Source organism: Nerophis lumbriciformis, linkage group LG10 (genome assembly GCF_033978685.3).
Source record: "Nerophis lumbriciformis linkage group LG10, RoL_Nlum_v2.1, whole genome shotgun sequence".
Lineage (NCBI taxonomy): Eukaryota > Metazoa > Chordata > Actinopteri > Syngnathiformes > Syngnathidae > Nerophis > Nerophis lumbriciformis.
The window spans coordinates 4,831,667-4,852,376 of record NC_084557.2 but is presented as its reverse complement, the minus strand read 5'-3'; the positions used below and the strand labels follow the sequence as shown (position 1 = coordinate 4,852,376).

The window sequence follows — 20,710 nt, the reverse complement described above, 5'->3', positions numbered from 1 at the left end:
TATGCCTTGCTGTTACCAACGTGAGCAAGCGGAAGCCCCATACAACGTGTGACTGATCAGGCACGCTGACTGTAGTGAGTGCTATATACTGTACCATCGCGGCACGCATAACGCTGACTAGCGCCATTCATTTAAAACCCGCGTGCCGCACCAGCTTTCAAATTCCACATAAAGGTGTGGGCAGCGTGTCTGAAACCCCTGGTTATACATAGCACAAAGCAAAAAAAAAACGTTGTATACAGTGGTATTTAATTTAAAATTTAAAAATTTTTTTGCGGCTCCCATTGTTTTCTATAATTTGTGAAACTGGTCAAAATGGCTCTTTGACTGGTAAAGGTTGCCGACCCCTGGACTAGACGTATAAGATTTCATGGGATTTAGCGATTAGGAGTGACAGATTGTTTGGTAAACGTATAGCATGTTCTATATGTTATAGTTATTTGAACGACTCTTACCATAATATGTTACGTTAACATACCAGTTGGTTATTTATGCCTCATATAACGTACACTTATTCAGCCTGTTGTTCACTATTCTTTATTTATTTTAAATTGCCTTTCAAATGTCTATTCTTGGTGTTGGCTTTTATCAAATACATTTCCCCAAAAAATGCAACTTTTCCTTCTTTATTATGCATTTTCGGCCGGTGCGACTTATACTCCGAAAAATACTATATATGTTGATAACTATTATAGTTATGTTTATAATAACTATTATAGTTTTTATGTTTGTGAGTGTGAATGTTGTCTGTCTATCTGTGTTGGCCCTGTGATGAGGTGGCGACTTGTCCAGGGTGTACCCCACCTTCCGCCCGGATACAGTTGATATAGGCCTCCAGCACCTCCCGCGACCCCAAAAGGGACAAGCGGTAGAAAATGGATGGATGGATGTTATTAACTATTATAGTTATTGAGCCCACGCCAGCGAGTGACAGCTTGACTGTCTTTTTATTCGGGTAAAGTTCAAGTTAAAGTACCCATGATTGTCACACACACACTTGGTGTTGCGAAATGATTCTCTGCATTTGACCCCTGGAAGGTGAGGGGGGCAGTGAGCAGCAGCGGCGGCCACGCCCGGGAATAATTTTTGGTAATTTAACCCCCAATTCCAACCCTTGATGCTAAGTGCCAAGCAGGGAGGTAATGGCTCCCATTTTTATAGTCTTTGGTATGACTCGGCCGGGGTTTGAACTCACCACCTACCCACCTCAGGGCAGACACTCTAACCACTAGGCCACTGAGCAGGTTAGCTCAGCTCAGGGTCGCATCCCTTTTACTTATTTTGTCACAAAACTTTTCGTTTCTTTGGTTGTTTTGCAGCTTCTGCCATGATAGCAGTAATTGCACATAGGAGTTTGCATCGACTTCCGTCTCTATTTAACAAAAGGGGAAAGGGGGGGGGGGGGTGACGTATGCCGTACAGCAGTCATCACATTTGTAGTTTTTTTGTGTGGCTCAAAATGGCTAAGTGCCAGAGAAAGATACAGATCCCCTCAGACCATGACAAAAGTTATGAAAATGTTTTAAGAAGGTTGAAAAGTTACTTACTATTATACTTTTTATCTTAATATCTTTAATCATTATAGTTTGTATATTATCAACTTTTAGTTTTTATGTTATTAATGTGTTTATTCATAACCAGCCCCCCCCCCCAACCTTGTCAAAATGTACCCAAACGTGTCCCATTTGTTTGTGCTGCAAATCGTTTTTTTTTTGTCTTACTTTTATAGCTTTTTACATGATAATAGACAAAAAATGTTGGCAGCACAAACGTCTGGGAGAAAGTTTGGGAAGATTTTGACAAGGGGGAGGGGGGCGGTCATGAATAATAACATGTTAAAACCCTAAACATGAATACTTAAAGACATAAAAACCATAGTAGTCAGACAAAAATATTTTTCAGCACAAATGAGTGTGACAAGTTTGGAAAGATTTGAACAAGGTGGGGGGGCTGAATGACATTTCTAGTCACAAACTTTATTTTAGAATAATTCAAAAGTTATACGGCACACATCAACAAATGTTACACCACAAAAGAGTATTAGTGATGTTTGAATATATTCAATAATGAGGGGCCAACTTCAATTATATAAACAAGAGAATAATAACCGAACACTGAATGACTGCTACCGCTTTTGTCTATAATGGAAAACTGCTGAAAAACATTTGAACATGTACTCATATTGTTAGATTATGTACAATGTTGTGATACATGTAGATTTAACATGTACTTATATTGTTAGATTATGTATAATGTTGTGATACATGTAGATTTAACAAGTTAGATGATGTACAATGTTGTGATACATGTAGATTTAACATGTACTTAGATGATGTACAATGTTGTGATCTACACTAGTAGTCATGTATTTTAGGACTAGCTGCAAAAAGGTGGTTTCCATCTCCTACAGACTAACACTGCTCTAGTCTTACCTTCTTCTTGACCTTTCTTATCTTTGGCAATGGAAGAGAGGAAAGAGGTAGAGTAGAGAGGCACATGCATCAAGTGAGGAGAAGATGAGACAGAGTGTGTTTGGAGGGAAGATGGAGTTGGAGTGTGTGTACAAACTTCTCTTTTCAGCGTCTTCGCCTCGTCCTCAGCCATCTCTGCTCGCTGGAGCAGCTGCAAGTGGACAGACAACAAACAATGAAGGTCAACGACTTGGACAGCATATCAATCATATTTATATAGCGCTTTTCTCTACAGAGAGAAGCGCTTTACGTATGTTACTGCATACGTCAGCAGACTAATTGGGAGTCTTTGTTTGTTTACTTACTACTAAAAGACAAGTTCACTATTTTATTTAGTTTAGTTAATATGGTTATAAAGCCAATAACGCAATTTTTTCTGGTCCCCTTTATTTAGAAAAGTATCGAAAATACGTTTTGGTACCGGTACCAAAATATTGGTACCAGTAGGGGTGTAACGGTACACAAACATTTTTGTTCAGTACGTACCTCGGTTTAGAGGTCACTGTTCGGTTAATTTTCGGTACAGTAAAAAAACAACAAAATATAATTTTTTTGGTTATTTATTTACCAATTTTGTAAACAATGGCTTTATCCTTTTAACATTGGGAACACTATAATAATTCTGCCCACGTTAATCAACATTAAACTGCCTCAAGTTGTTGCTCAGATTAAATAAAATGACAAAACTTTTCTTCTACATATAAAAAGTGCAACATTTAACAGTTTCAAGTCAACTCACCATGCTTAATTTATTACAGCATTTGGGAAGCCTGTAGTTGATTTTTATTATGTAAATGTTATATTTTTTATCAACGTGTGATAGCAGGGACCCTGCCATTCAAAACTAGGCTGCTGCATTACTAATGATTAATGTAACTATAGCAGAAAAAACAGTACAATAGCAATAGAAGACTATTCATCCATAAACACCATGGAGTTCATGTAGGCTTAATGATGCACTTACATTATTATATCAACTATCAGAGACAGAAACTCTTCATTTAACATAATGTATTTTTTTGCTGTTTCAACACAGCTCAATCAACACAGAAAAAGTTAAAGTGAAATAACAGACAGACAGGGTAACACACACATACACACGCACGCACACCGCAAAATGAGCTAACGTTACGCTAAAAGCGAATTAGCCTTCACCTCAAGCCAGGACTGCGAGCGAGCTGAGCTGCCTTTTATATTTCTAGAAGGTCAACGGGCTCATAGTGATGTTACTAGCATACCTGCCAACTTTTGAAATCAGAAAAACCTAGTAGCCAGGGTCCAGGGGCCGCAGGCCCCGGTAGGTCCAGGACAAAGTCCTGGTGGGGGGTTCAGGCTTCGCCCCCCGACGCAAAATGATTATTAGCATTCAGACAGGTTAAAATGTTGCTAAAACCATCACTTTTCTATCAGTCACAGTGACTTTTCAAAACAAAAATATTACAGCAAAAATCATATGGGTTGATTGACATGTTTATTCTGTAAGCTAACTTCAATAGTTTGAAATTATTTTGACAGTTAATGCCAGTTATCCTGTCAACCTTTCACAAGACTTCAATTTGTTAATTGAAAGTATAAACAGTATAAACACTTTCTACAGTAAACAAATGGTAAAACAGTACTAAACAATTCCATAAAAAAAAAAATTGGTGTCATTATTAACTTTCTGTCCAAGCTTGTATAATCTACTGCCTTGTTCAATTGTAAAAAATATTCTGTGCCTAAAATTCACATTTCTATCACAATTATCATACTGTAAACATGGTAAGCTAACTTCATTAAAATTAATAGTCCTGTCAATAGCATGGAATTACAATTCAAATGTAGTTTTTTTGTAAGCCTTTCAAAAGAATTCAAAATATGAAAAATTAATGAAAATTAATTTAAGCCATCAGACACTTGAAAAGTGGCACATCACATCTCTAATGTAATCATTTGAACTTTTCAACAGAAATAGCACTGCAAAAATATTAAGGACATACTTCTGTATTTTGGTAGTTATGCTGTCAACATTTAACAAGATTTCTTCAACTTGGACTTGAAAGCATAAATAGTATAAACACTTTTAACAGTATAACAGTACTAAACAATTCCAATAGATAACATTGGTGTCATTACCTTTTTGTGGCTAAAATCCGAAAAACGTTGAAAGTTTTCCACTTGTATCGCTAGCAACGGCATTAGACTTGTGTTCTTTTGTCCCAACGTGGTCTTTTACATCGCTAATTCCTCCGTGTCCGATCGAAATATCTTGTCTGCACAAGGTGCAATTCGCGTAGTTTTCACCCTTTTGGGCACGGATAATTATTCCCGGATAGGCTTTTGAATATTCTTCACGGAATGACTGCAGTTTTCTTTTCGGTTTATGACTCGTTTGTGATTTTTCTCCGGCTGATTCCATGATCATTCGCTCGTTTGGAAACAATGGCAACATGTGCCTCGTGCTTGGCAGCGCATTTAAAAAAAATTTTTTTTTTAATTAATGAAAAACCGTATTTTTTATCACTGCAACCGTAACCCGGAATAGGTTGATGAAAACCGTACTAATTACGGGAAAACCGGAGTAGTTGGCAGGTATGTACTAGTAGTTGACTGGGAGGTGTTTATTATCATTTGGGGAGAGTCCGCTGCCTGATGCTTACCTGCTAAACGCTAAGCACTGACTACATGCGCTCTGAATACGCACTGCTGATTGGCTGTTACCGCTCTGTGTGTAACCAATCAGATGGTTGTGTGGGTGGGACAATGCTGGGTGCTGTGTAGAGGACTGACAGAGACAGGCAGAAGGAAGCAGAGGCGGCTACTTAATATATCCGTGTGGAAACTCGTTTGGTACACCTCCGAACCGAACCGAAACCACCGTAACGAAACTGTTCAATACAATTACACGTACCGTTACACCCCTAGTATCGAGACAACCGTAGTTGACACCAACAACATGTCAAAGCACACCTGAAAGTCCGTCAGTGCTGAAGAACACAGGACATTTGTCATACCTCCTCTATGGTTTTCTTTGCTCCTCCCATATCTTTTCTGGAGTGGGTCACCTCCTTCTCTTTCTGCTCCAGCTGGCTTTCCAGCTGCCGGATCTCATTCCGCAGAAAGCGGTTGTCTGGCCCGGTGTGCTGAGGTGCAAAACAAAGTACTGTAAACAAAGGCCACACTACAGTACGAGTTCTTCCTAACCCTAGAAGTACACCTATGTAGACGCTGATATTACCTTCCTCTTTGCAGCTCAAACAGGGTGTGCCTAGACTTGGATGTGTATAAAACACTAAACTGAGCAAAAGAATCATATTTTACTCCAAAGGAGCATGGCCGCCAGAGTGCAGGGAATTAGCTGTAATCCTCTTATCATGGTGAGCACAGCCAATCACAGCGCGGCAATTTGCATTCATCAGCGGCTAAAAGATTACAGACTGAAGTGTTCACGTATGCTGGAACTGGAGTTCAAGCTGCTAGCAAGGAGACCAAGGGTTGTCATGTCCCTTGTATGAGATACTTAGACATTTGTTGACTTACTCACCTACTCAGTGGCCTAGTGGTTAGAGTGTCCGCCCTGAGATCGGTAGGTTGTGAGTTCAAACCCCGGCCGAGTCATACCAAAGACTATAAAAATGGGACCCATTACCTCCCTGCTTGGCACTCAGCATCAAGGGTTGGAATTGGGGGTTAAATCACCAAAATGATTCCCGGGCGCGGCCACCGCTGCTGCCCACTGCTCCCCTCACCTCCCAGGGGGTGATCAAGGGTGATGGGTCAAATGCAGAGAATAATCTCGCCACACCTAGTGTGTGTGTGACAATCATTGGTACTTTAACTTTAACTTTAACTTTAACTTTTAAGGTGAGTAGTGTGTTCAACATTGAAGTTATTGTGTCTTATGAGGACGTTACGACTCAAAATACTTTTTAATGCTGTCTTGTATTACAAAACCCAAAAGCAGTGAAGTTGTCACGTTGTGTAAATGGTAAATAAAAAAGAGAATACAATGATTTGCAAATCCTTTTTAACTTATATTCAATTGAATAGACTGCAGAGACAAGATATTTCATGTTCACACTGAGAAACTTCTTTTTTTTGCAAATAATCATGAACTTAGAATTTAATGGCAGCAACACATTGCAAAAAAGGCATTTTTACCACTGTGTTACATGGCCTTTCCTTTTAACAACACTCAGTAAAGGTTTGGGAACTGAGGAGACACATTTTTGAAGTGGAATTCTTTCCCATTCTTGCTTGATGTGAAGTGAATTATATTTATATAACGCTTTTTCTCAAGTGACTTAAAGCGATTTACATAGTGAAACCCAATATCTACGTTACATTTAAACCAGTGTGGGTGGCATTGGGAGCAGGTGGGTAAAGTGTCTTGCCCAAGGGCACAACGGCAACCCTCAAGTTGCTGGCAAGGCCACTCTACCAACCGAGCTATACCGCCCCCCCATGATGTACAGCTTAAGTTGTTCAACAGTCTCCCTTCTGATATTTTAGGCTTCATAATGCACCACACATTCTCAATGTGAGACAGGTCTGGACTACAGGCAGGCCAGTCTAGTACCCGCACTCTTTTACTATGAAGCCACGCTGTTGTAACACGTGGCTTGGCACTGTCTTGCTGAAATAAGCAGGGGCGTCCATGATAACGTTGCTGGGATGGCAACATATGTTGCTCCAAAACCTGTATGTACCTTTCAGCATTAATGGTGCCTTCACAGATGTATAAGTTACCCATGTCTTGGGCACTAATACACCCCCATACCATCACGGATGCTGCCTTTTACACTTTGCGCCTAGAACAAACCGGATGGTTCTTTTCCTTTTTGTTTCGGACGGCACGACGTCCCCAGTTTCCAAAAACTATTTGAAATGTGGACTCGTCAGACCACAGAACACTTTTCCACTTTGCGTCAGTCCATCTTGGATGAGCTTGGGCCCAGCGTAGCCAGCGGCGTTTTTGGGTGTTGTTCATAATTGGCTTTGGCTTTGCATAGTGGAGTTTTAACTTGCACTTACAGATGTAGCGACAAACTGTAGTTACTGACAGTTTTCTGAAGTGTTCCTGAGCCCATGTGGTGATATCCTTTACACACTGATGTCAATTTTTGATGCAGTACCGCCTGAGGGATCCAAGGTCCGTAATATCATGGCTTACTTGCAGTGATTTCTCCAGATTCTCTGAACCTTTTGATGGTATTACGGAGCGTAGGTGGTGAAATCCCTAAATTCCTTGCAATAGCTGGTTGAGAAATGTTGTTCTTAAACTGTTGGACAATTTGCTCAGGCATTTGTTGACAAAGTGGTGATCCTCGCCCCATCCTTGTTTGTGAATGACTGAGCATTTCATGGAAGCTGCTTTTATACCCAATCATGGCACCCACCTGTTCCCAATTAGCCTGTTCACCTAGGGGATGTTCCAAATAAGTCTTTGATGAGCATTCCTCAACTTTCTCAGTCTTTTTGTCACTTGTGCCAGCTTTTTTGAAACATGCTGCAGGCATCAAATTCCAAATGAGCTAATATTTGCAAAAAATAACGAAGTTTCTCAGTGTGAACATGAAATATCTTGTCTTTGCAGTCTAGTCCATTGAATATAAGTTGAAAAGGATTTGCAAATCATTGTATTCTCTTTTTATCTACCATTTACACAACGTGACAACTTCACTGCTTTTGGGGTTTGTACAAAATAACATAGTTTAATGTTTGTGCCAGCAAAAAGACTTTCACGGGAAGTAATGACACACCGTGTTACAATTCAATTTCAAATTTGAATTCTTGTGAAACTGATTGATTAGCGCATGGTGAGACGGCCCATTTCCCGAAGAAGCAGCTAGCAATTTAAATGTGAACATAAATACAAGACATATTAACATACTTGCCAACCTTGAGACCTCCGATTTCGGGAGGTGGGGGCGTGGTTGGGGGCGTGGTTAAGAGGGGAGGAGTATATTGACAGCTAGAATTCACCAAGTCAAGCATTCCATACACACGTGTATATATATATATATATATATATATATATATATATCCTGAAAATATGCAAACAAAACTGTGTTTAGATAATTGATACTTCAAACTTGCATAAATAAATCTTAATATAACATAACTTGGCTTCTGAGAGCTTCTAAATGTAATGAATAAAATGCTAAAGTTGTTGATGAACAAGCAATTATTTTAATAATTAGATATGGTCATTTTAAATTAATTATTATGATCATTTAAAATTAATAATTTCAAACATGTTTATTTAAATGTATAATTCTATGGCTGGATGTAATAAGGAGTCAGAAAAAATACAAATAAAAATACAATTAATTTTGATGTTTTTAGCAAAATATAGTAAAAATGTATTTAGTTTTTTTTTTTTAATTAAAAAATATATTTATTTGTAGGTAAGATAAACATAGTAATACAATTTATCTCTAGTCTGGATGATTTAGTTCTTGACACCCTGTTGTACTCCCGTCCCGAGGCCACGCCCCCTCCAGCTCCGGCTAAAAACCGGGAGATTTTCGGGAGAATATTTGTCCCGGGAGGTTTTCGGGAGAGGCGCTGAATTTCGTGAGTCTCCCGGAAAATTCGGGAGGGTTGGCAAGTATGCATATTAATGACTTTGCCCATAAAAAACAACTCACGCTTTTCCTTTATTATTAAAAAAAAAAACACTCTTAACTCTTTAAAAATTACAACGCAATAAGTCAAACATATTTCTTCCAAATAATACCCTGAACCCAACTGAATTGCCGGTTTATTCTTCCAAGACATTGCTTATTTATCTGAGCACAACACTTGGTGTTGTAATTTTGTCACATTCCTGTGAGAATCCTGTGTGGGGCTGAAGCATTAAGGAATGCAGACTATGCTCAAACAATACTGTATCATCTCTTTCCCTTTGGGACTTAATCAGGTCTGTAGTGCATTCTTCACTCTGGCTTGAAGTGAACATTGAGGTCAAATGAATTGTAACATCTGTAAGTACTTTGTGAGCACATTCAACAATAACATGCTAATATTGATAACGTGGCATGAAATGTTGGTGTTGTTACGTCCCTACGACTTACCGTGAGGTCGTCCTCCAGTCTCGACACCTTGGCCAGAAGTTTCTTTTCTACAGTGCAGACGCGGTAGGAAACAATATCAGCAGTGTGTTGGCAAAACATGTCTAGGAAGGCTCTCTGCACCAACCATTTTTCTCTTGTTCTTCTATTATTTGTTCAGCGAGAGACGCTTCGTGATGCTTCATCTGAGGAGGGAGGAAGACAACACCGGAAGAGTTAAAGGCTGGTCTTGGTTCCTTGGACATATAACATACTTGCCAACCCTCCCGGATTTTCCGGGAGACTCCCGAAATTCAGCGCCTCTCCCGAAAACCTCCCGGGACAAATTTTCTCCCGAAAATCTCCCGAAATTCAGGCGGAGCTGGAGGCCACGCCCCCTCCAGCTCCATGCGGACCTGAGAGACGTGTTGACAGCCTGTTCACACGTCCGCTTTCCCATAATATAAACAGCTAATGATCGAGGGCGAGTTCTTGGTTTCTTATGTGGGTTTATTGTTAGGCAGTTTCATTAACGTCCTCCCAGCGCGGTAACAACACACAACAACAGCAGTCAAGTTTTCGTCTACCTACCGTAAAGCAGTTCGTCTGCCGTAAACAGCAATGTTGTGACACTTTTAAACAGGACAATACTGCCATCTACTGTACATGCATATGTGACCCACCCATAATGTGTCACATTTTTGTGTTGATTTATTTATTTTATTTTGTGGTTTGAATTCGTTTTTGGAGCTGTCATTACACATTTATCAGTATTCACATTGGTCAGTAGGGGGCAGTAGGGCGTTTCTTCCCAATTGAATGCTATCACCTGCAGACCGGAAGTGTCTTGTCATTCTGATGAGCGCGACCAGTCTGTGAACAATTGAAACGTCCTGTGTGCTTTTTCCTCCTGTATAACAGGTTAGTTTTGGTGAATCAACTCACTGAATAATATCCATGTGATCTTTGTAAGTTTAAGTACACATTCTGATGGTGGAGCCTAACTCTAAAGTGTTTGTGAGTTGTAATTTGTATTTGTGAATGAATCCAGTGCACAGCTGCAGTAATGAATACAAAATGGCGACGTGAGTACGCATTGTTTATATAGGAACTTCTGATCCTAATTCAGACTCCCAAATTAGAGCTCCCGTTTTCTTATTGATTTTATAATGTATATTTGTATAATGTGTGTGTTCTGAAATAGTGACAGAGAATAGAACAAGGATGGACAATTCAACCCTTAACTCAACAATGAGTAGATGAGTGTTATGTGTGTGTATATGTGTAAATAAATGAACACTGAAATTCAAGTATTTATTTTATTTATTTATTTACACATATATATATATATATATATATATATATATATATATATATATATATATATATATATATATATATATATATGTGTGTGTAATAAAATATATATATAGCTATAATTCACTGAAAGTCAAGTATTTCTTATATATATATATATATCTTAACCACGCCCCCGCCCCACCCCCGACCACACCCTCCACCTCCCGAAATCGGAGGTCTCAAGTTTGGCAAGTATGACATATACAGTTGGCGGCAGACATTGACAATGGTGTTGTTAAGAAAGGAGAGTCACCTTGAGCAGGACCTGAAACACTCGCAGTATGTGGACAACATCCTTCTGAGCTTGATGCTCCACCTCCCACTCTTCTGTCTGCAACACATGACACACAACATGAAGGCCAAATGAGGAGAACTTCTTCTTCTCAGCAGTTGTAACCCTTCTAGTGAGTGGACGTACATAGTTTTGCTAGTTTCTTAGACTGGCTCGCGAAGGCCATTGATGCTTTGCCAGCGCGATGATGAGAAGCTCGAATGATGCAAATACAACAGATGTGCAGGTGCACCTCTTCAAACTGCTGTTCCTCTTAAAAGCAAGAACCGCACAAAGTTCAACAAGCAGTACAAAGTCGAAAGCCCTTGAGTTCCTGGTGAACAAAAAACCCAGCTGGTACCTGGACCACACCAGCTGTCAAAATGGATGTGACCCAGCTGGTACCTAGACTATACCAGCCGTCAACATGGCTGTGACCCAGCTGGTACCTGGAGTATACCGGCCGTCAACATAGATTTGACCGTGTTGGTACCTGGACTATACCAGCTGTCAACATGGATGTGACCCAGCTGGTACCTGGACTATACCAGCCGTCAACATGGATGTGACCCAGCTAGTACCTGGAGTATACCGGCCGTCAACATAGATTTGACCGTGTTGGTACCTGGACTATACCGGCTGTCAACATGGATGTGACCCAGCTGGTACCTGGACTATACCGGCCGTCAACATGGGTGTGACCCTGCTGGTACCTGGATTACACCGGCCGTCAACATGGATGTGACCCAGTTGGTACCTGGACTATACAGGCCGTCAACATGGATGTGACCCAGCTGGTACCTGGACTACACCGGCCGTCAACATGGATGTGACCCAGCTGGAACCTGGACTATACCGGCCGTCAACATGGATGTGACCTAGCTGGTACCTGGACTATACCGGCCGTCAACATGGGTGTGACCCTGCTGGTACCTGGACTACACCGGCCGTCAACATGGATGTGACCCAGCTGGTACCTGGACTATACCAGCTGTCAACATGGATGTGACCCAGCTGGTACCTGGACTATACCGGCCGTCAACATAGATGTGACCCAGCTGGTACCTAGACTATAGCGGCCGTCAACATGGATGTGACCCAGCTGGTACCTGGACTATAGCGGCCGTCAACATGGGTGTGACCCTGCTGGTACCTGGACTATACCGGCTGTCAACATGAATGTGACCCAGCTGGTACCTAGACTATAGCGGCCGTCAACATGGGTGTGACCCTGCTGGTACCTGGACTATACCAGCCGTCAACATGGATGTGACCCAGCTGGTACCTAGACTATACCAGCCGTCAACATGGCTGTGACCCAGCTGGTACCTGGAGTATACCGGCCGTCAACATAGATTTGACCGTGTTGGTACCTGGACTATACCAGCTGTCAACATGGATGTGACCCAGCTGGTACCTGGACTATACCGGCCGTCAACATGGATGTGATCCAGCTGGTACCTGGACTATACCGGCCGTCAACATGGATGTGACCCAGCTGGTACCTGGACTATAGCGGCCGTCAACATGGGTGTGACCCTGCTGGTACCTGGACTATACCAGCTGTCAACATGGATGTGACCCAGCTGGTACCTGGACTATACTGGCCGTCAACATGGATGTGACCCAGCTGGTACTTGGACTATACCGGCCGTCAACATGGATGTGACCCAGCTGGTACCTGGACTATACCGGCCGTCAACATGGATGTGACCCAGCTGGTACCTGGACTATAGCGGCCGTCAACATGGGTGTGACCCTGCTGGTACCTGGACTATACCAGCCGTCAACATGGATGTGACCCAGCTGGTACCTGGACTATACCGGCCGTCAACATGGATGTGACCCAGCTGGTACCTGGACTATACCGGCCGTCAACATGGATGTGACCCAGCTGGTACCTGGACTATAGCGGCCGTCAACATGGGTGTGACCCAGCTGGTACCTGGACTATACCGACCGTCAACATGGATGTGACCCAGCTGGTACCTAGACTATACCAGCCGTCAACATGGCTGTGACCCAGCTGGTACCTGGAGTATACCGGCCGTCAACATAGATTTGACCGTGTTGGTACCTGGACTATACCAGCTGTCAACATGGATGTGACCCAGCTGGTACCTGGACTATACCGGCCGTCAACATGGATGTGACCCAGCTGGTACCTGGACTATACCGGCCGTCAACATGGATGTGACCCAGCTGGTACCTAGACTATAGCGGCCGTCAACATGGGTGTGACCCTGCTGGTACCTGGACTATACCGGCTGTCAACATGAATGTAACCTAGCTGGTACCTGGACTATACCGGCCGTCAACATGGATGTGACCCAGCTGGTACCTGGACTATACCAGCTGTCAACATGGATGTGACCCAGCTGGTACCTGGAGTATACCAGCCGTCAACATAGATTTGACCGTGTTGGTACCTGGACTATACCAGCTGTCAACATGGATGTGACCCAGCTGGCACCTGGACTATACCGGCCTTCAACATGGATGTGACCCAGCTGGTACCTGGACTATACCGGCCGTCAACGTAGATTTGACTGTGTTGGTACCTGGACTATACCGGCCGTCAACATGGATGTGACCCAGCTGGTACCTGGACTATACCGGCCTTCAACATGGATGTGACCCAGCTGGTACCTGGACTATACCAGCTGTCAACATGGATGTGACCCAGCTGGTACCTGGACTATACCAGCTGTCAACATGGATGTGACCCAGCTGGTACCTGGAGTATACCGGCCGTCAACATAGATTTGACCCGTGTTGGTACCTGGACTATACCAGCTGTCAACATGGATGTGACCCAGCTGGTACCTGGACTATACCGGCCGTCAACATGGATGTGACCCAGCTGGTACCTGGACTATACCGGCCGCCAACATGGATGTGACCCAGCTGGTACCTGGACTATACCAGCTGTCAACATGGATGTGACCCAGCTAGTACCTGGACTATACCAGTTGTCGACATGGATGTGACCCAGCTGGTACCTGGACTATAGCGGCCGTCAACATGGATGTGACCCTGCTGGTACCTGGACTATAGCGGCCGTCAACATGGATGTGACCCAGCTGGTACCTGGACTATACCGGCCGTCAACATGGATGTGACCCAGCTGGTACCTAGACTATAGCGGCCGTCAACATGGGTGTGACCCTGCTAATACCTGGACTATACCGGCCGTCAACATAGATTTGACTGTGTTGGTACCTGGACTATATCGGCCGTCAACATGGATGTGACCCAGCTGGTACCTGGACTATACCGGCTGTCGACATGGATGTGACCCAGCTGGTACCTGGACTATAGCGGCCGTCAACATAGGTGTGACCCTGCTGGTACCTGGACTATAGCGGCCGTCAACATGGATGTGACCCAGCTGGTACCTGGACTATACCGGCCGTCAACATGGATGTGACCCTGTTAATACCTGGACTATACCGGCCGTCAACGTAGATTTGACTGTGTTGGTACCTGGACTATACCGGCCGTCAACATGGATGTGACCCAGCTGGTACCTGGACTATAGCGGCCGTCAACATGGATGTGACCCTGTTAATACCTGGACTATACCGGCCGTCAACGTAGATTTGACTGTGTTGGTACCTGGACTATACCGGCCGTCAACATGGATGTGACCCAGCTGGTACCTGGACTATACCGGCCGTCAACATGGATGTGACCCTGTTAATACCTGGACTATACCGGCCGTCAACGTAGATTTGACTGTGTTGGTACCTGGACTATACTGGCCGTCAACATGGATGTGACCCAGCTGGTACCTGGAGTATACCGGCCGTCAACATAGATTTGACCGTGTTGGTACCTGGACTATACCGGCCGTTAACATGGATGTGACCCAGCTGGTACCTGGACTATACCAGCTGTCAACATGGATGTGACCCAGCTGGTACCTGGAGTATACCGGCCATCAACATAGATTTGACCGTGTTGGTACCTGGACTATACCAGCTGTCAACATGGATGTGACCCAGCTGGTACCTGGACTACACCGGCCGTCAACATGGATGTGACCCTGCTAATACCTGGACTACACCGGCCGTCAACATGGATGTGACCCAGCTGGTACCTAGACTATACCAGCCGTCAACATGGCTGTGACCCAGCTGGTACCTGGAGTATACCGGCCGTCAACATAGATTTGACCGTGTTGGTACCTGGACTATACCAGCTGTCAACATGGATGTGACCCTGCTGGTACCTGGACTACACCGGCCGTCAACATGGATGTGACCCAGCTGGAACCTGGACTATACCGGCCGTCAACATGGATGTGACCCAGCTGGTACCTGGACTATACCAGCTGTCAACATGGATGTGACCCAGCTGGTACCTGGACTATACCAGCCGTCAACATGGGTGTGACCCTGCTGGTACCTGGACTATACCGGCCGTCAACATGGATGTGACCCAGCTGGTACCTGGAGTATACCGGCCGTCAACATAGATTTGACCGTGTTGGTACCTGGACTATACCGGCCTTCAACATGGATGTGACCCAGCTGGTACCTGGACTATACCAGCTGTCAACATGGATGTGACCCAGCTGGTACCTGGACTATACCGGCCGTCAACATAGATTTGACCCGTGTTGGTACCTGGACTATACCAGCTGTCAACATGGATGTGACCCAGCTGGTACCTGGACTATAGCGGCCGTCAACATGGATGTGACCCTGCTGGTACCTGGACTATACCGGCTGTCAACATGAATGTGACCCAGCTGGTACCTAGACTATAGCGGCCGTCAACATGGGTGTGACTCTGTTGGTACCTGGACTATACCGGCCGTCAACATGGATGTGACCCAGCTGGTATCTGGACTCTACCAGTTGTCGACATGGATGTGACTCTGCTGGTACCTGGAGTATACCAGCCGTCAACACTTAAAAGTCTTATATAAGTGTTATAATGAAGACAACACGCGATGTAAGTGTCTATATTAGCTATAATAGCCTACTATCAAAATGACTTTAAAAGTCTTATATAAGTGTTATAATGAAGGCAACACATGATGTAAGTGTCTATATTAGCCTACTATCAAAATGACTTTAAAAGTCTTGTATAAGTGTTATAATGAAGGCAACACATGATGTAAGTGTCAATATTATTGTTGATTGATTGTGCATGCATGCGGTGACGACTGAGAAGACTTCAGGGCTGTCAGATGTCTGTAAAAAAGCCGTCAAGATTAATTGCAGATTAACATTAGCAGCCTTTGGCCCTTGTTGGTGCGTCACAGGCATTTTTCAATCAGTCAGCCCGAGAATGTCGGCAGCCTTTGTTCTTTGAGCACTAATGCGAGTTCCGTGTGCAGGCACTAATCATTCCAGCATAAATATTAGTCTCCAACATGCACATGCTCTGTAGTCCACAGCCTGGATGATTAGTGACATTCCCATGATGGAGATGAGGTTAAGAATGTTACCATCCCAGACAGACCATTGGGTGTGCAATCAAATACGTACTTGTTCCTACAACATACTTATTATATTTCTTTCCAAAACTAATTCTTGGCAGGTTTTCCTAATTTTCTTGCGATGGTTTTGAAGTTGCGCAACAGAAGTTATGAAATATATGCATACAACCTTTGCAAAAAGTCAGCATGTGATGTTGGAAGACATTCAGTATTAGCTTGGGTTCTACAGCCTTGTGTTTTGTATGATTCGCTGTTTGATGCTAATCTTCACCAAAATCTCTCCCTGGTTTTCGTACACCGCCTCACACGTAACAAACTAGTATATTTGCCCGTGTGACATAACGCAGTATCCAGGCAGAATCCCACCTGTTGTTGATTCAGTCTCTGCGTGTACAAAACCCAAAAGCCGTGAAGTTGTCACGTCGTGTAAATGGTGAAATGAAAAAGAATACAATGATTTGCAAATCCTTTTCAACTTATATTCAATTGAATAGACTGCAAAGACAAGATATTTCATGTTCACACTGAAAAACTTCTTAGCAGCACATTGCAAAAAAGGCATTTTTACCACTGTGTTACATGGCCTTTCTTTTTAACAACACTCAGTTAACGTTTGGGATCTGAGGAGACACATTTTTGAAACTTTTCAGGTGGAATTCTTTCCCATTCTTGCTTGATGTACTTGTTCAATAGTCCAGGGTCTCTGTTGTGGTATTTTAGGCTTCATAATGCCACACATTTTCAATGGGAGACAGGTCTGGACTACAGGCAGGCCAGTCTAGTACCCGCACTCTTTTACTATGAAGCCACGCTGTTGTAACACACGGCTTGGCATTGTCTTGCTGAAATAAGCAGGGGCGTCCATGATAACGTTGCTTGGATGGCGACATATGTTGCTCCAAAACCTGTATGTACCTTTTAGCATTAATGGTGCCTTCAATGGGCACTAATACACCCCCATACCATCACAGTGATGTTGCTTTTTGATGCAGTACCTCCTGGGGGATCAAAGGTCTGTAATATAATGGCTTACGTGCAGTGATTTCTCCAGATTCTCTGAACCTTTTGATGATATTACAGACCGTAGATGGTGAAATCCCTAAATTCCTTGCAAAAGCTGGTTGAGAAATGTTGTTCTTAAACTGTTGGACAATTTGCTCAGGCATTTGTTGACAAAGTGGTGACTAGGGCTGCAGCTAACGATTATTTTTCTATCGATCAATCTATAGATTATTTTTTTCGATTAATCGGTTAATCTATAGATTATTTTTTCGATTAATCTATAGATAATTGTTCCTTTTAACAATTATTTTTTTAATTTAAAATGAAGAGGAAAAAATAAATGTAGGCCAGTTTTTTCAAAAGGCATGGCTTTTATTTACAAAAAAAAAAGTATGGCCACTCAGTCAACATTGACAACAACATGACAAAATATTCTGTAACAATGTAAACATTTAAAACTTTTAACATTTAACAAAATTAAAAGTAGCTTATTTGCTTTTTAATGTGCAAATATAAAAGTAAACATCCAGTGCAAATCTTAATATTCTGCAATAGTATAAGCATTTCAAAAGTAAAAGTATTGCTTATTTTGCTTTAAAATGTGCAAAAATAAAGATAAACATCCAATACAAAAAAGTGCAAAACGGAAATATTCTGTAACAACAGTGTAAACATTTCAACAAAAGTAAAAGTATTGCTTATTTGCTAAAATATGCAAAAATAAAGCTAAACATCCAATACAAAAAAGTGTACAGTGTAAACATTTCAACAAAAGTAAAAGTATTGCTTATTTTGCTTAATAACACAACAATGATAGTATGATTAAAGTGAAAGTTAATTGTTCGTTTGTACATAGTATATGTAACTGTTAATGTTGTAAAAGGTATTTGCACAACTAATTAACGTTAGCGTTTGTGACACGTCTTGTGCCGTGGGGTTCTTTCAGGACCGACAGACTGAATGCCAGACGGCTTTGCCAGGTTTACAATCTTTTAATTTTACACAAAGTCTTTTCTCTTCCAACTCTTTTCTCTTTCTTTCCTCGCTTTTCGGATCCTCTTCCTCGCTCGCTCGTCGTCCCCTGTCTCTGGCTCTCCTCCTCTCTCGCTCCACGTCAGCTTCACTTTGGCTCCTTCCAGTCTCTCTTCCCTCTCTCTCTGCTGCTCCCCTTTTCTTCAGCGAGAGGAGATTGGATGATCGTGCCCAGGTGCGCGATCCGCGCACCTGTGCACGATTGCGGCGTCGCTCCCGGCGCGCCCCGCCTCGCCGCTCGCTCGCCGCCGCCGCCTCTCCACAGCGTTAAAGAGGAGCGCGTCTTTGTAAACACTGAACAGGCACGCCAAACGCGCCTCTCAGAGCGAAACGGTGCTTTAGTTTATGAATTTACAACGCAGATACAAATGACACATTCATGTTTTTGTGTAATAATGACAAGGTATACGTATGCGGACGATTGACTAGTTGATGGTGATGGCAAGAACGCTGTCGGGTGTTTTCTTTTCAAATGTTCGTTCATAGCCGTTGTGCTGCTATGATAGGCCATTTCCGCTCGACACAGTGTGCATACAACAACATTATTAGGCCGTTTATTGAAATACTCCCACACTTTTGACGACTTTTGGCGTGCTTTTTTCCCCTCGCTCGCATCGTCTGCTTTGCGCTCCGCCATGACAGTAGTGTGACGTAAATATGCGACACGCCGACGCACAAAAACGGCGTCGACGTATTTACGTAACCGACTACGTCGACGCGTCGTTTCAGCCTTAGTGGTGACCCTCGCCTCACCCGTGTTTGTGAATGACTGAGCATTTCATGGAAGCTGCTTTTGTAGCCAATCATGGCACCCACCTGTTCCCAATTAGCCTGTTCACCTGTGGGATGTTCCAAATAAGTCTTTGATGAGCATTCCTCAACTTCTTTGCCACTTGTGCCAGCTTTTTTGAAACATGTTGCAGGCATCAAATTCCAAATCAGCTAATATTTGCAAAAAATAACAAAGTTTTCCAGTTGAAACGTTAAATATCTTGTCTTTGCAGTCTATTCAATTGAATATAAGTTGAAAAGGATTTGCAAATCATTGTATTTTCTTTTTATTTACCATTTACACAACGTGACAACTTCACTGCTTATGAGTTTTTTAAATGGATGATTAATTTCTATAGAATGTTTGTCTTCATATTTTTGAATGAAATAGACCATTGGATTTACACTATTTGTTGTGGAAAAAATGTTTAGGTTAGTTACTGAATCATGATGTGGTTCAGTCCAGTCATTGTTTCCAGGTGTGCCTAATAGGTACAAACTTTTGGCCTCCCTCGTTTGAGAACCAGCCCAGAAACACAAGTGGATATTTGATTGTCGTATCAGTCCATTAAACTAGGGATGGGATGGTAAACCATATAATAATAAACTTTCCACTGTTAGTACTACTGTTTGAAATTAGAATTATTGTAAAACCGCAATTTATAACACTTTGACAAACACTGCTCATTTACTGGAGACGGACGCTAGCTAGCTTAAAAGCCTACTGAAACCCACTACTACCGACCACGCAGTCTGATAGTTTATATATCAATGATGAAATCTTAACATTGCAACACATGCCAATACGGCCGGGTTAACTTATAAAGTGCCATTTTAAATTTCCCGGGAAACTTCCGGTTGAAAACGTCTAGGTATGATGACGTATGCGCGTGACGTTAGTAGTTGAATCAGACATTTTGGAATAGGTCGGTCGCCAGCTTAAATCGTCTTTTTTCATCGCTAAATTCCACAGTATTCTGGACATCTGTGTTGGTGAATCTTTTGCAATTTGTTTAATGAACAATGGAGACTGCAAAGAAGAAACCTGTAGGTGCGATCTGTGTATTAGCGTCTGGCTACAGCAACACAACCAGGAGGACTTTGACTTGGATAGCAGACGCGCTATCCGACGCTAGCCGCCGACCGCATCGATGATCGGGTGAAGTCCTTCGTCGCGCCGTCGATCGCTGGAACGCAGGTGAGCACTGGTGTTGATGAGCAGATGAGAGCTGGCGTAGGTGGAGAGCTAATGTTATTAGCATAGCGCTATCGAGGTCCCGTAGCTAAGTTAGCTTCAATGGTGTCGTTAGCAACAGCA

At 42.8% G+C, this 20,710-nt stretch overlaps 1 protein-coding gene across 5 annotated transcripts in view; it reads right to left on the bottom strand.

The window, feature by feature from the left end:
* Positions 1–20,710, bottom strand: part of cep290 (centrosomal protein 290) — a 100,439-nt gene that overhangs the window by 60,519 nt on the left and 19,210 nt on the right. For 3 of the 5 annotated variants that reach the window (XM_072913895.1, XM_061970401.2, XM_072913898.1), the window contains exons 3-8: positions 11,118–11,195; positions 9,654–9,711; positions 9,530–9,576; positions 5,465–5,593; positions 2,569–2,622; positions 2,433–2,453 (exon numbers count right to left, since the gene is read on the bottom strand). In XM_072913895.1, the coding sequence (XP_072769996.1) occupies positions 2,433–2,453; positions 2,569–2,622; positions 5,465–5,593; positions 9,530–9,576; positions 9,654–9,711; positions 11,118–11,195 (387 nt within the window). Of the gene's footprint in view, positions 1–2,432; positions 2,454–2,568; positions 2,623–5,464; positions 5,594–5,688; positions 5,792–9,529; positions 9,577–9,653; positions 9,712–11,117; positions 11,196–20,710 lie in introns of those variants that run through there. The other 2 variants (XM_072913896.1, XM_072913897.1) reach the window with 2 other exon arrangements.